The 17,341-nt window shown below is 43.3% G+C and overlaps 1 protein-coding gene across 1 annotated transcript; it reads left to right on the plus strand.

Annotated features, from left to right (window-relative positions):
* Positions 1-13,942: 13,942 nt before the first annotated feature.
* On the plus strand, positions 13,943-15,379 carry CCDC184 (coiled-coil domain containing 184). Its single transcript, XM_059080982.2, has one exon. It carries the CDS (start codon positions 14,437-14,439, stop codon positions 15,022-15,024), a length of 588 nt encoding a protein of 195 aa, XP_058936965.1. The 5' UTR covers positions 13,943-14,436; the 3' UTR covers positions 15,025-15,379.
* The last annotated feature ends 1,962 nt before the right edge of the window (positions 15,380-17,341 follow it).

The raw sequence follows: 17,341 nt of genomic DNA on the forward strand, positions 1-17,341 counted from the left end.
AAAAGATAATTAGAAAACTCCCATGTTTGGAAATTAAGAAATATTAGTTTATTCAATGAATATTTAATGCATGCATACTATAAGCCAGGCACGGTCTAGACACTTGGGATTACTATATCAGAGAGAAATTTATAATTAAAAGTCTGACTATACCAAATGTTGGAGAGAATGTGGAGTCATGAGAACTTTTACCCTGCTGGTGGAGTGTAAATCATTACACTTTTGAAAATAATTTGATACTTTCTAATAGAGCTGAAGTTCATGCCTTATGGTTCAGCAAGTCCATCTGTATGTATAAACTTTAGAAAAACTCGTTATGTGCACCATAAGATATGTACTAGAACATTAGTAAGAGTAGTAATATACTAAATTTTAAAACAAGTGAAATATCCATCAACAGTAGAATACAGCAGTAGAATACAGATAAATACGTTGCAGTATATTCATGCAATGGAATATAGTAGAAAAATAAATATAAAAAATGCACAGGTATCCCCAAAACACTGATGACTTTTACAAATATAATGTTGTGAAAAAGAAACAGGACACAAAATGATAAATTTTATGGTTTCATTCATATAAAGTTCAAATGAATGAATTCATTGTGATTCTATCCATATAATGTTCAAAAACAGGCAAAATCACAATACATTTTTAGCACTGTATAAATATGTGATAAACTATAAAGAAAAGCAAGACAATTATCATCAAGGCAGTGGTTACCCACAGGAGGTAGGGAGTTTTGATTCCAGCATAGCAGTGACGGACATTGGGGAGGGGAGGAAAGATGATTGCAGTACTCTGTTTATTGACCTGGGTAGAGTGATTATTCATTAAAATGTACATGTATGTTTATTTACTAATATATATTTGTCCTATATTTCACAGTTAATAAAGTTCCAAGAAGGAAAGGGAAAGAGGGCAGATAGCAGAAGTAAGAAGAACTACAATCCTGCAGCCTGTGGAACAAAAACCACATTCACAGAAAGATAGACAAGATGAAAAGGCAGAGGGCTATGTACCAGATGAAGGAACAAGATAAAACCCCAGAAAAAAAAACTACATGAAGTGGAGATAGGCAATCTTCCAGAAAAAGAATTCAGAATAATGATAGTGAAGATGATCCAGGACCTTGGAAAAATAATGGAGGCAAAGATTGAGAAGATGCAAGAAATGTTTAACAAAGACCTAGGAGAATTAAAGAACAAACAGAGATGAACAATACAATAACTGAAATGAAAACTACACCAGAAGGAATCAAAAGCACAATAACTGAGGCAGAAGAAAGGATAAGTGACCTGGAGGACAGAATGGTGGAATTCACTGCTGCAGAACAGAATAAAGAAAAAAGAATGAAAAGAAATGAAGACAGCCTAAGAGACCTCTGGGACAACATTAAACACAACAACATTCGCATTAGAGGGGTCCCAGAAGGAGAAGAGAGAGAGAAAGGACCAGAGAAAATATTTGAAGAGATTATAGTCGAAAACTTCCCTAACATGGGAAAGAAAATAGCCATATAAGTCCAGGAAGCATAGCAAGTCCCATACAGGATAAACTCAGGGAGAAACACGCTGAGACACATAGTAATCAAATTGGCAAAAATTAAAGACACAGAAAAATTATTGAAAGCAAGGGAAAAATGACAACATACAAGGCAACTCCCATAAGGTTAACAGCTGATTTCTCAGCAGAAACTCTACAAGCCAGAAGGGAGTGGCATGATATACTTGAAGTGATGAAAGGGAAGAACCTACAACCAAGATTACTCTACCAGGCCAGGCTCTCATTCAGATTTGATGGAGAAATCAAAAGCTTTACAGACAAGCAAAAGCTAAGAGAATTCAGCACCAACAAACCAGCTCTACAACAAATGCTAAAGGAACTTCTCTAAGTGGGAAACACAGAGAAGAAAAGGACCTACCAAAAAAAAAAAAACCCAAAAGAATTAAGAAAATGGTCATAGGAACATACATATCGATAATTACCTTAAACGTGAATGGATTAAATGCTCCAACCAAAAGACACAGGCTGGGCTTCCCTGGTGGCGCAGTGGTTGAGAGTCCGCCTGCCGATGCAGGGGACACGGCTTTGTGCCCCGGTCCGGGAAGATCCCATATGCCGTGGAGCGGCTGGGCCCGTGAGCCGCATCCGGAGCCTGTGCTCCGCAGCAGGAGAGGCCACAGCAGTGAGAGGCCCGCATACCGCAAAAAAAAAAAAAAAAAAAAAAAAAAAGACACAGGCTTGCTGAATGGATACAAAAATAAGACCCATATATATGCTGTCAACAAGAGACCCACTGCAGACCTAGGGACACACACAGACTAAAAGTGAGGGGATGGAAAAAGATATTCGATGCAAATGGAAATCAAAAGAAAGTTGGAGTAGCAATACTCATATCACATAAAATAGACTTTAAAATAAAGAATGTTACAAGAGTCAAGGAAGGACACTACATACTGATCAAGGGATCAATCCAAGAAGAACATATAACAATTATAAATATATATGCACCCAATATAGGAGCACCTCAATACATAAGGCAACTGCTAACAGATAAAAAAGAGGAAACCGACAGTAACACAATAATAGTGGGGGACTTTAACACCTCACTTACACTAATGGACAGATCATCCAAACAGAAAATAAATAAGGAAACAGAAGCTTTAAATGACACAATAGACCAGATAGATTTAATTGATATTTATAGGACATTCCATCCAAAAACAGCAGATTACACTTTCTTCTCAAGTGCACATGGAACATTCTCCAGGATAGATCACATCTTGGGTCAGAAATCAAGGCTCAGTAAATTTTTAAAAATTGAAATCATATCAAGCATCCTTTCTGACCACAACGCTACGAGATTAGAAATGAATTACAGGGAAAAAAACATAAAAAACACAAACACATGGAGGCTAAACAATACGTTACTAAATAACCAAGAGATCACTGAAGAAATCAAAGAGGAAATCAAAAAATACCTAGAGACAAATGACAATGAAAACACGACGGTCCAAAACCTATGTGATGCAGGAAAAGCAGTTCTAAGAGGGAAGTTTATAGCTATACAAGCCTACCTCAAGAAACAAGAAAAATCTCAAATAAACAATATAACCTTACACCTAAAGGAACTAGAGAAAGAAGAACAAACAAAACCCAAAGTTAGCAGAAGGAAATAAATCATAAAGATCAGAGCAGAAATAAATGAAATAGAAACAAAGAAAACAATAGCAAAGATCAATAAAACTAAAAGCTGGTTCTTTGAGAAGATAAACAAAATTGATAAACCGTTAGCCAGACTCATCAAGAAAAAGAGGGAGAGGACTCAAATCAATAAAATTAGAAATGAAAAAGGAGAGGTTACAACAGACACCACAGAAATACAAAGCATTCTAAGAGACTACTACAAGCAACTCTATGCCAATAAAATGGACAACCTGGAAGAAATGGACAAATTTTTAGAAAGGTATAATGTTCTAAGATTGAACCAGGAAGATATAGAAAATATGAACAGACCAATCACAAGTAATGAAATTGAAACTGTGATTAAAAATCTTCCAACAAACAAAAGTCCAGGACCAGATGGCTTCACAGGTAAATTCTATCAAACATTTAGAGAAGAGCTAACACCCATCCTTCTCAAACTCTTAAAAAATTGCAGAGGAAGGAACACTCCCAAACTCATTCTACGAGGTCACCTCACCCTGATACCAAAACCAGACAAAGATACTACAAAAACAGAAAATTACAGACCAATATCACTGATTAATATAGATGCAAAAATCCTCAACAAAATACTAGCAAACAGAATCCAACAACACATTAAAAGGATCACACACCATAATCAAGTGGGATTTATCCCAGGAATGCAAGGATTCTTCAATATACACAAATCAATTAATATGATACACCATATTAACAAACTGAAGAATAAAAACCATATGATCATCTCAATAGATGCAGAAAAAGCTTTTGACAAAATTCAACACCGATTTATGAAAAAAACCCCTCCAGAAAGTGGGCAGAGAGGGAACCTACCTCAACATAATAAAGGACATATATGACAAACCCACAGCAAACATCATTCTCAATGGTGAAAAACTCAAAGAATTTCCTCTAAGATCAGGAACAAGACAAGGATGTCCACACTCACCACTATCATTCAACATAGTTTTGGAAGTCCTAGCCATGGCAATCAGAGAAGAAAAAGAAGTAAAAGGAATACAAATTGGAAAAGAAGAAGTAAAACTGTCACTGTTTGCAGATGAAATGATACTATACATAGAGAATCCTAACAATGCCACCAGAAAACTACTAGAGCTAATCAATGAATCTGGTAAAGTTGCAGGACACAGAATTAATGCACAGAAATCTCTTGCATTCCTATACACTAATGATGAAAAATGCGAAAGAGAAATTATGGAAACACTCCCATTTAGCATTGCAACAAAAAGAATAAAATACCTAGGAATAAACCTACCTAGGGAGACAAAAGACCTGTATGCAGAAAACTATAAGATACTGATGAAAGAAATTAAAAATTATACCAACAGATGGAGAGATATACCATGTTCTTGGATTGGAAAAATCAATATTGTGAAAATGACTATACTACCCAAAGCAATCTACAGATTCAATGCAATCCCTATCAAATTACCAATGGCATTTTTTAGACAACTAGAACAAAAAAAATCTTAAAATTTGTATGGAGACACAAAAGACCCCAAATAGCCAAAGCAGTCTTGAGGGAAAAAACCGGAGCTGGAGGAATCAGACTCCCTGACCTCAGACTATACTACAAAGCTACAGTAATCAAGACAATATGGTACTGGCACAAAAACAGAAACATAGATCAATGGAACAAGATAGAAACCCCAGAGATAAACCCACTCACCTATGGTCAACTAATCTATGACAAAGGAGGCAAGGATATACAATGGAGAAAAGACAGTCTCTTCAATAAGATGCTGGGAAAACTGGACAACTACATGTAAAAGAATGAAATTAGAACATTGCCTAACACCATACACAAAAATAAACTCAAAATGGATTAGAGACCTAAATGTAAGACCAGACACTATAAAACTTTTAGAGGAAAACATAGGAAGAACACTCTTTGACATAAATCACAGCAAGATCTTTTTTGATCCACCTCCTAGAGTAATGGAAATAAAAACAAAAATAAACAAATGGGACCTAATGAAACTTCAAAGCTTTTGCACAGCAAAGGAAACCATAAACAAGACGAAAAGACAACCCTCAGATGGGAGAAAATATTTACAAACGTATCAATGGACAAAGGATTAATCCCCAAAATATATAAACAGCTCATGCAGCTCAATATTAAAAAAAAACCCAATCAAAAAATGGGCAGACCTAAATAGACATTTCTCCAAAGAAGACATACGATGGCCAAGAAGCATATGAAAAGCTGCTCAACATCACTAATTATTAGAGAAATGCAAATCAAAACTTCAGTGAGTTATCACGTCACACCAGTTAGAATGGGCATCATCAGAAAATCTACAAACAACAAATGCTGGAGAGGTTGTGGAGAAAAGGGAACCCTCTTGCACTGTTGGTGAGAATGTAAATTGATACAGCCACTATGGAGAACAGTATGAAGGTTCCTTACAAAACTAAAAATAGAATTACCATATGACCCAGCAATCCCACTACTGGGCATATACCCAGAGAAGACCATAATTCAGAAAGACATATGCACCCCAATGTTCATTGCAGCACTATTTACAATAGCCAGGTCATGGAAGCAACCTAAATGCCCATCGACAGATGAATGGATAAAGAAGATGTCATACATATATACAATGGAATATTACTCAGCCATAAAAAGGAACGAAATTGGGTCATTTGTTGAGACGTGGATGGATCTAGAGACTGTTATACAGAGTGAAGTAAGTCAGAAAGAGAAAAACAAATATCGTATATTAACGCATATATGTGGAACCTAGAAAAATGGTACAGATGAACTGGTTTGCAGGGCAGAAATTGAGACACAGATGTAGAGAACAAACGTATGGACACCAAGGGGGGAAAGCCACGGGGTAGTGGTGGTGGTGGTGGTGGTGTGGTGAACTGGGAGATTGGGATTGACATGTATACACTGATGTGTATGAAATTGGTGACTAATAAGAATGTGCTGTTTTAAAAAAATAAAATAAAATTTAAAAATTAAAAAAAGAAAAGTATTATTATTCATATTTATTTTGGTATGTAGTTAATGAAACTTTTATAAATAAATATATTTTTTTTAAAAAGAAAAGGAAAGGGAGAAAAAGGTGAGAAAACTTAGAGAACAGCATGAATAAAGGTGGGGAGGCTGGGTGTATGTGCATCTAGAAGGCAAACAGTGAGGCAGAAAGCGGTGGGAAAAAATGAAGCTGGAAGCTATGGGAAACCTTTCGAATATTTTAAGCTCGGTTGTGAGAAGGCTCAAATGTGAATTTTAAGTAGATTCTTCTAAATGCTGTGAGGAGAGGGATTTATAGGGAGGAGAGAGGGGAGGGGCAGAGAAAAGGCTGCAAGTGGAACTGTCCCAATCCTCCAGGCATAAGATAACCAGGGCCTGAAGGACAGCATTGCCTATAGAAAAGGGAGGAGGGAATGGATTAGAGAAGGGTCTCTGGGATCAGAGATCACTGTAAATCTTCCTATTTTGAAAAATACACAATTGCTTCAGGACTCTTTCAGCTTTGGGTCTGTGCTTCAAATGTGGGCAGTGGGGTGCCAAAATATCACAGAGCTGGTCTCAGGGGTAAATAAATCTATTTCTTTCCAAGCTAAACTCAGACAAGTAAGAATCTCCCAGTTTTCAAGTCCTCCTGGAAAGGAAAGGCAAGCTCCTTCCTCTCACGGATCCAGCACTCTCAAGAAGTCCTTTAAGAAATCTTACTTAAATGCTTCATCTTGCCTCTTGTCCACATAGTGGAACCAGGGTATGATGCTGCCCTCTATCCTCTGTGCTGGTTTGTTTCAGAGTTTAAAATCTATGGAGAATCTCCTAGCTTTTCCTTCTCTCTCACCTCTGTTGATTATTTCCTTTCTTCCCTTAGACTTTAGACTCAAATTATAGCTCTGGTATCATCTCCATGCTCCATCTCCATCTGCATTGAACCTGTCTCCTTAATCACCCTTTTTTATGAAAAGAATATCCCCGGAACACTAATAAAAATTCACAAGTATGAAGCAGAGAGGCCTTATGTCCCAGAGATCTCATTACACTTGAAACACCAGTGATTTCAATGTTCTAGTAATGTAAAATTGTGAGCAGTTTATTGTCTTTCACACCTGCAAGTGTCTTGGGCGGTACTCATTGTTCTGCTGAGCAGCAAAAGCCACTAATGTCCTTGGTAAGAGGGAATTGATTTTTAATAATACATGCAGTAACTGGAAGGGTGTGTGATATGGTGATGGATGAGCTAGGATGAATAGGAGATTGGGTATGTGACTCAGGATCACCCTCTGAGGGGAAATGAGTCCTAGTTTAATGCATTTTATCTGGGCAATTACCAGTGAAATTGCCCTCTGCTTCTTGGATACCCAGATAACACTGCTGAGAATAGCAAGTTCTTATTGAAATTGTCCTACTAAGGTTGTTTAAGACTAACCTCAATTCCTGGAATACTGTTTTTCTGATCCAGGTTTGATGTTTGGTTTTTAATTTGATTTTACTATCCTGGAAAAACTGATCTTTATATCTCCTTTGTTATATATTTGATCAATGTGGAGAGTTTTTGTTTGTTTGTTTTGGTTTGGTTATAGAACAGAAGTAGGGAAGGCATAAGCAGAGGACAAAAAGGCCTCAATTTTATTATAGTATAAAGTACCCTGGGCTAACATTACACTAAAGTACTAGCCTATCAGCTCAGGAACTCAAAGGGAAGAGTAACCCTAGCTTTACAGCACAGTAACCTTTCTCTTCATAATATCCCTTCTCAGTTAGCTACCGATCTTATAACCAGTAGCAGGGTACTTTTTCTGAGCCTGTCTCTAGTAGACTACGAGTATAAATCAGGAGTTCTTCTCTGTGACATACAGGATGGGGATACAGGCTTGGCATCATCCCATTCTCAAACATTTGAGGGGAGGGGAGAGCATGCAGTCCTCTGATCTTGAAGTTGGACTAAAACTTGGCCCCATTCTTTGACACTTTGATGGGGATAGTGGTGGAATATGCTGCTGGGGGTTCCAGTGGGTGGCTAGGTGATAATTCTTATTTCAAAGCTACAAGCACTTTTTTTATCTTGCAGGAGGTAGGGACTTCCATGTGTCTTACAGTAAGTATTCCTTTGTACAAGGAAAGCCAGTAAAAGGGTCATTTAACTGTGTGAACATAAGCCATAGATCATCAAAGTAAATGGCTAAAACCAAAGATAACCTGCTCTCTAAGATAAGGCAGAGTTGGAGCTCTGCAGGCTATGTATCCTTAAGGTAGATGTTTCTTTTTCTAGGTATGGATTCAGGCTTCATTCATTCATCTATTCAACATATATTTATTGAGCATCTCCCAGGTGCCAGGCCCTATTCTAGCGCTGGAGATATTGCAGTGAACAAAACCAAACCTCTGCCTTAATGGATCTGACACCTAGTTGGAGGTGAAAGACAATAAATAAATACATAAATGAACAAACAAACAAAAATACAGTATCACAGATGTTAATGGCTATGGAGATGTATAAAGCAAAGTAGAGGGACTAGAGCATTCCAGAGCAAAGGTGATCCTAGTGCCTTAAAACAAATAAAGCAGGCATTGTGTCTATAAACTGTGACTGTGTAGTTGACCACAGAAGATGGAGCTGCTTTCATGTAAAACTTCTTAAAACAGGGGCTTCAGGGTCTTTGTGAAAAAGTTGGAGAAAGGGCCCTCCTCCTCACTTCTGCCTAAGATGCAGCACCTTTGCAGTCCTTTGAAGATGTGGATTACTTTTGGACGACCTTGTTCACAACATAATCATGAATACTAGTGTAGTTGTGTGTGTTGAATAGAACCATAGTGCACCCTCACAGTGGTTGCTCTACTAGTGCAGCTGACAGTGCCTTGCTGGCCCTTGGAATACCACCTCATAGCAAAAGGGAAGTGGTAGGAACCACTTTTGATAGTATTTTTAGGGCCTTTGAGAAGTCTGGAGAGAGCATAAATAGAGGTATCAGCAAGAGTGAGACCTGAAAAATTTTTTATATATTGTCCACAGACTTCCTTAAGATATGACAGATGAGAAGGGGCCTAGAAATTTGCGTAAGTCAGTATTAAGGAACTAAATTTCTAAAAATTTTTTTAAATGGAAGAGAAGTCTGAGGCATACATACCACAGTCCATACTCTGCCCAGATACTTGGACATAATTTCCTCCAAATTTGACTGATACTCTGGGAGAGGCAATTTGCCAAGCAAAATTGCCCCATGGCGCCAGAAATTGTGGGTGTTCTCAGGTGGTACAGCATTATCCATGCCTGATGAGGATCCTGACTTGGGGACAAACCAGCCCTGAGCTATTGGCAACTTTCTGGGGGCAGAAAAATATATGGAGAGGATGCATGAGGAGGGTGCACCAGGCCCTGCGCCAGAGGTCATGGGTGGCTCCAGAGCTTGCAATGTCTGTGTCTATGGCCAACTGCCCAGCGACACTTAGACTGGAACTAGTCATGTCCAGAGTGGTACAGGATAAATGACTAAACATGCACTGAAAGGGGAAAAACCTTTGCAAGTGTTGATACAAGAAAAGCTGTTGCAGTGGGCAATGAAGAAAGGGGAAGTAGTGTAAAAACAAGTAAAGCAGGTTTAATTGAAATGACAGGTTATTTTCAGTGGAAGTGCAGACTGCATGAGAAGTCGGAAGGTCCCCTGGTATTCTTGCTCTGAGTAAAGTTAATATGAGTGAAAAAGAAATGGGGAGGGGTGGGCTTTAGGATTCCTAAAATTAGGTTGAAGGCACAAAGCAAGCAACTGAAAGCCCAGCTCTGGGCTTAAGTGAGGGGTATGTGTATGTGTGTGTGTGTGTGTGTGAGACCTCATGACCATATCTGTGACAGCAGAGACTCCTGAGTGTGTGAACAGTTAGACCTCCTCTCCAGTCAGAGGCTCATATGGATTTCGATCTTTGCAAATGACCACGCCATTTCTCTGTACAAGTGTGGAGGAGATGAGCAAAGCAGGTTGGCTGTAACACCAGCCCACCCACCCTCTCATGATTAGAAAATTTAGTCTATGTGACAGACAAAATCCACAATAATGTGATTATTCTCAGCCTCTCAGTCTTTCTTACCATCTTGGAAGGAGACCCCTGTCACTGACAGCTGGGGCTCCTGGTACCTGTGCAGATCAGGGAACTGAAGGACAGAATCAAAGGAGCTGAAACAAGGACAAGGAGCTTCTTCTTGCAGAAGAGAAAAAGAATACACTCAAGAAGTAAAGGGGGTGTGGGAGTGAAGAAGCAAGAGCCAGCCTTGAGAGAAAGTTTGCGTGTGTTGAGGGAGAGGGGAGAGAGAAGGGCAGCAACAACTATGGTCACGAGTGAGATGAACAGAGAAGGAGGAAAGAGAAGTTTAAGATGTTTTGCTCAGTGCTAAGAATGTAAACCCCTTTAGAGTTTTTCCAGAGACATAATAAAAATCTGAATTGCTTTTTAATTCTTTTTTGTTATTAGATGTGTTTCTTTTGAATGCGATATCATGCTGAGATGGGCCACAAGGCAGCTCAGCTTCATAAAATTTACATTTGGGGAGTACTGTCTGGGATTGTGGACCTATGGTGCAGCAGTCAGCTGTTCCTTGATTTTGACCATCATTCTAGATCTGAGTCAAGCGAGCATCTTTATTACAATTGCTGGATTTATAGTGCAAAAAGTACACCAGCCATATAAAATAGACACTGGAGATAAACTAGACGTGAGACAGAGGAAACTGGCAGAGACTACTAAGAATCACAATTTTAGTGACAATTTGAGGTTTGGAACTAGGTGTACCTGACGGAGACCTTTATCTCTGCAGCATGGAGTCTCTTCCCCCCATGAGCTGATGAGATTGGGATGAAGGAATAGAACAGCTAAGGTGATTCCCAGAGGAAAAGAAAAAGGCAGGAAGCAGAAGAGGAGTGCATAGGGCTTATTTTTTCTTGCTGTGTCCGAATACTCTAGTGATATGGCCAGAGTACCTACCCATTCAGCTTGGGGATGGACCCAATTAACAAACCCCAGGGCCCTGGCTTCCAGACGGCCAAGCACTGTAACCCAAACAGCTAACTGAGGCTCTGCTCCACTCTCTGCATCTGTCTCCCTTACTTTTCTGAGACTAGACCTCTCCTATTTCCCCTTGTCTCAATTTCACACAGAATTCCTACAATTATCTGGTTCTGAATCTGAGGTGCCAATTGTCTCCTTGTATTTTCAAGTCTTGCTACTAGTCCACACCCCCAGACCCCACATACCCTTGGCTCTCCAATGTCTGACTTGGAACTTGACTGGATCAGCCACACCCCTTGATCTCTGCACTGTTTCCCATATACTTTCATGCTTCTCCAATAATTTCTCCTCCCTCTAGGCTCAGACCCCCTGTACTCTCAACAGACCTTATGCCAGCATCTCTGGGGAGCATGATGTAATCTTATGCTGAAAGCCTTGACATACATGGTATCCACAACAACAGTGGCAAAGGGCCTTGTGTGATGGCATAACCCAGCTCCTACTGTATGGGGGCTATGTTTAATGTAAGGTTAAGGCTAAGATGGGAGGCCCTGTGTTGGGGACAGGGTCAGTTCTTGTAGGTAGAAGGCAGGGGCCTATCTGAAGAGTGAGGAAGCTGGCAAGGTGAAATCATCCATGTGAAGTGCTGGTCAAGAGATGTGAAGTAACAGACCCAGGCAAAAAATCTGAAAATCATGCCAGTCTTTTCTGACTATAGCAAAAGTCTCCAGGGAAAGACAAACAGCAGGGTTGAATCCATAAGCCCTGAGAATACGCTTGCTATAAACTTATACTGTGTAAGCTCAGCTGTTTTTGTGTGTCTTGTCTGTTTCTAGTTTTCCTATAGCTCCTTTTTGGTAAAGTCTTTTCATGAATACCAGCGCACTTTGGCTGTGCTTAGGGAAACCAAGGAAAAGCATTTCTGTCTTCTCCTGAGCTTTAGCAATAACCTGTGGGACACATGGTGGAGGTGGGAGTGATAACTGAGGTGAGAGTCACAAGTCTGTGGAACGGAGGAAGGATGAAATGAGCAAGCAAATAGGATTGAATCATAGAAAATACAATAGGTTTTAAAAATTTCTCCATACATTTGTTTTGGGAAATCAAAATTCTAATGGCTGCATAATACTTTATTATATCAACACTGCCTTTGATTAAACATTTTGCTGTTTAGGATATTTCCCTACTTGTTTCTATTTTAATAGCAGTAACACAAGGAATAAGCCAAAGAGTTTTTTAGTGCCAGAAAAGTTTCTCTGGGCCAGCCCCACTCCTCACCACTAGAGTATGCAAGCAGGGAAACCTCAAGGTAACACATTTGCTATCACTGAACCACTAGTATACGAAACACTCACCCATACCTAGCTCTTCCCTATCTTGAAATGATACAGCTTTTCTCTTCCCCAGATTTACTTCTTCTTGTGAACTTCATTTTTGGTTTCTGAACACTTGGCTTCTCCAATTTACTAAGGTCATTATTAGTTAATATGCTGCTGCCCAAGTATTGTTTGCTTTGCAGTCTGAAGTCATCTGTAAATGTATTAAATTCAACTTTTCTTCCTCCTCCTCCTTTCCCACTCCGCTTCTCAAAAAGGGAAAGGCATTGTCACAAAGGTTGAGACACTCAGTGTATGTCTGTACATGGGTGGTGGGACTGTTGAGGGGGAATTACCCTTACATAATCCCTCCTCCGCATCCCTTCCACACATTGTCGACAGTTCGCCCTTTCAACTGTGAGCTGATGCAGGGTTATTCAGATTTAGAAATAACATTACCCAGTATCACCCAGTCCAACCCCCTAACAGATCAGGAAAATGATTTATTCAGGGTCTCTGAACTAATAAATGGAAGAAACAAAACTGAATTCAGGTCTCCTAAAATCCGCTACCTGTGAGCTGGAGAGTAATGGATGAGGGACTGGGACGCAGTGGTTCTTGTTAAATTATTCATTCAACAAACGTACTGAGCATTTACTTACTACGCGCCAGGTTCTATTTTGGGTGCTGGGGATTCCGTGCTGGAGGACACGGAGGAGACAAAAATCTCTATTCTTACGGAGCTTTCTTTCTCAAAACTGAAGCGCTTTGCCTCACCGTGCTGGAAGAACCCCCAGTGCCCTGAGTAGAAGCTGTTGGGTCTCATATGCGAGGGAATCCCATCTTTTCTCGGCTCCTGTACTATCTTATCTACAGCGAGGGCTGATTTACTGCAGAAGCAGAAGGGAGTGGCGGAAACCTCCGTAGTGCCCGCCCGCGCCTCTGCACCTCTAAGGCCGGGCGGGACCGGCTCCAGGGCGCCGTCGCGCCCCAGCTCTAGTCTGAGTAATAGGGTCGGCCTCGCCACCCGCTCTGCTTCCCTGCTGGAGGACAGAGAAGCAGTACCCGGCTCTAACGTCATCCTCAGAGAAAGGATTTCGGACGGGTGAAAATCCTTCCAAGGCAGTCGCACTCAGTGTCTACTACCCAGGCTAAGGGAGGGACGATGTCTCCCGGACATTTATGCAGGGGATTTATGCAGCAAACTGCTCTCTCATGCTTCCCTATTAAACATTGCAGCCACACGCTCTTTCAGCCTCAGCTGAGGCCACTGCAGCGTCCCCTCCCCTCCCGCTCCGCCCGCTAGCTCAGACTCCAGAGCCCCACTGCAGCTTTCCAACCATCCTCCCTTTTCTTCTCCACTTCCTAGTTGCCATGGAGACACACGTCATTTAAGTGCCGTGCGTCGCCTTGGAAACAGAGGAGCATCCGCGGCTCGGCTGGGAGACCCGCCCGTGTCACTTCCAACCACACTCGCGGGCGCTGCCCGTTAATGGCCGAGGGGAGTCCCGAGCTCGACCCGCTGCTAGTCCCTGCCTCGACCTGAGCCCCTGTGCGAGGGCTTCCGTGACCCAGGGAACCCGCAGGCACTTGCCACTCTTGGCGCCCAGAGGGCGGAGCTGACACGGGTGCAATTCAGGAGGCTAGGTAGGGCAGGGCGCTTTCGCCCCGTGGCGAGCCGGAGAGACGCCGGCCCTGGGACTGTAGCGCGATCCTCGTCCCGCAGGCTCTTCTCGGCCTCCCCGATCCCGCCCGCACCCTCCGCCCGAGATTCACCTCCTCACGTCGGCTCCCCGCCCCTCTCGGGAGCCTCCTCTTCCCAGCCCCTCCGGGCACCTCTCCCCCTCCCCGTACCTTCCCCCCAACTCGAGGCGGGGCTGGACCGGACCCGGAGCCGCCACCGCCCGCTTCTGCCATTCAATGGAGGACGGTCTGCTGGAGATCATGACCAAGGACGGCGGCGACATGCCGGCACCTCTGGAGGTATCCACAGTGCCGGCCGTGGGGGACGTGATCTCCGGGGAATACAACGGCGGCATGAAGGAGCTGATGGAGCATCTGAAGGCCCAGCTGCAGGCCCTGTTTGAGGACGTGAGGGCCATGCGGGGGGCCCTGGACGAGCAGGCCTCGCACATCCAGGTGCTCTCGGACGACGTGTGCGCCAACCAGCGAGCCATCGTCTCCATGTGCCGGATTATGACCACCGCGCCCCGCCAGGGTGGCCTGGGCGTGGTCGGCGGCAAGGGGAGCGTCCCAGGCGCCCCCCAGGAGCCGGAGACCCCTTCGCTTGGGATCGGGGACAGCGGTTTGCTGGGTCGCGATCCTGAGGACGAGGAGGACGACGATTTAGAAGAGAAGGAGATGCCCAGCTCCGCCACACCCACTAGTCACTGTGAGCGCCCCGAGAGCCCCTGTGCTGGCCTCCTTGGGGGGGACGGGCCACTTGTGGAGCCCCTCGATCTGCCCGACATTACCCTGCTGCAGCTGGAGGGAGAGGCCTCTCTGTGAGGGGACTCCGAGGGGGCACTACTTTCCCGGTGGCTTTGGGTTTCCGAGCGCATGTCGCGAGAGGACTGAACCGCGCGGTGCAACATGCTTCACTCCGACCGCTACTCTTGTGGGTCAGGCAGAAGAGACTCCCTCGAGGACGCATTTATAGGGTGAAGGACTTTGGGAGCATCAAGAATTCTTTCTGCCTGACCAAGCAAGACGTAGCAAACTGCGGAAAGGTGAGGTTGCGGGAGAGGAAGCGCCCATCTCTGCACTCCCATCCAACCCCCTACCCTGCCCTTTCCCCTTCTCCAGCCAACAGGAGAACCCCTGAATTGTGTAAATAAAATTCTGCTTTTTCTATTCTGAAAAAGGACTTATCTAGGACTCTGGCAAATAATCTTTAACGATTTACCTAGAAATTAAGGAGTTGGGGGTATTCTGTTCTGGCAACAGAAAATTTACCCTTCTGATGAAATCCAAGCTATTCAGCATTCTGCAGAAGCCTCTCCCCCTCACAGATCTCTGCGGCTGCTGATTGGTAAAAGAAGCTTGAGGAGGGAACTGCAGCCCTAGGAGTCTGGGTGAATGGGGTTCCAAGGGCCTCTGGGCTGGGAGGAGCTGGCTATCAATGTGCATGAAGACATAATAGCTCAACCTCTAGGATTTTGCATGCAGAGTGGATCCTGCCTTGTCACTGACTTCATCTGGGATTGTTTTATCCACTCACTGAGACTTAGAGAACAAAGAGCCCAGTTCACAGGCAGAGACTTGGGGATGCTCAGCAACAGCCCAGATTTAGGGGACACTGAGGGGCTCTTGGGGGCTGCAGCCAAAAACTGTCTCTTTCCTGGCTATACCTGCTTAACTTCAGTTTTCTTTTCCCGTCAACACTTCCCTGCCCGCTGCCTCTTGGTGCTGCCTCCAGAATGTCCTGCGTGCGTTATGTGTGTCAACCTGTGTAGTAGTGTGTGAGCCCTGAGGGGCAGGGCTTGTGGCTCTGGTGTTAGGTTCAGGGGGCTTCAGACCCTTCTGTGAGTCCCAGGCTCTCACGGCGCTTTCCCCTCTCCTCTCCTCTTTCACCCCCACAACCAGGGCATGGAGCATGTGGCTGCCCTGAGGTTCCTAACTGACGTGCTTCCTTCCTACCTCCTCAAGTGGTGACTGTGTGCCCTTTCTACTCCTCCGTGTATCCCTTCTCAGTGCTTTCCTTGGTGTTAACCTTAATAAAGAGGCGTCATCTCCCCTCCTTGCTGACTGGTACTAGGGCAATGTCAGGGTGGGGCTTCTGGACCCACTGCATGGACACAGGCTTAGCGGGAACTACAGGGACCATGCCTTTCCTCCTCTCTTCTTGCCTCTGGTTCCAAGGAGTTGACCGTCCCTGCCCTGATTGGGACATGCGTTGCCAACTCTACCTGCTGTCATTTCCAACCTGGATCTTCACCTCAAGCTGGAGAGGGTACGTGTTGAGACTCCCAAACTAACAAGGGTTTTTAGTAGCTAGAACTCCAGATGTGCAGGAGACTTGTTTTCAGTGAAGCACCTGGCTCCTGGGAGATGATTTCCAAATCTGAATCCTGGAATGGTAGGCATGACACTTGTTCCATGGGAGGGTTAGGGAAGAGGTATTTTTCAGGGGGGATTGCCTGGAATCTCTGGCAGTAGAGTGACATATCACAAAGGAAACCACAAAAACTGCCTCAGGCCTCTTGTGGAGAATGCTGGTAAGGTGTTCCCCCGGGAGCTTAGATTGACATCAGCTCTAGTCTGCTCCCTTGGGCACTGGAGATTTTCCAGGCTGCTCCAAACAAAATCTGGGAGAAGAATGAGCTGGGGTTCTGTGTGTCTGTGTGTGTGTGTGTGTGTGTGTGTGCACTTGCACTTGCATATCTGCGTATGTATGTATGTGTGTTATGTGTGTGTGTGTTCTTGCTGTGTGGTTGTTGCAGAGAGATGGAAAGAGCACTGGCATTGAATCTCAGTTCCAACAGTAAATGAGTGCTTGAGACTTGCTTCCTTGCTTGAGGCTTAGTTTCTGCCTGTGTAAAATGGGGACAAAAATTGTTGAGGAGAAAAATGTCTAAGATCCCTGGGAAGTCTTGTGCAAATGTTAGTTTTTTCTTATAGTTCTCTTGGGATAGGCGGTGGTGGTGGTGACTGGCTCCTCTGGGAAAATACAATTACTTAGGGAAGGTTCTAGAAGCTCTTGTTTAATATAATCCTTCCCTATCTAAAACTCTTATCATTCAAGATAGTCAAGGGGATGATGAGATTCCCAAGCTGACATGGACTTTCTTCATAAATGTCATGTAGTTATGGGTCAAAAAGGACT

This window comes from Kogia breviceps, chromosome 12 (genome assembly GCF_026419965.1).
Source record: "Kogia breviceps isolate mKogBre1 chromosome 12, mKogBre1 haplotype 1, whole genome shotgun sequence".
Classification (NCBI taxonomy): Eukaryota; Metazoa; Chordata; class Mammalia; order Artiodactyla; family Physeteridae; genus Kogia; species Kogia breviceps.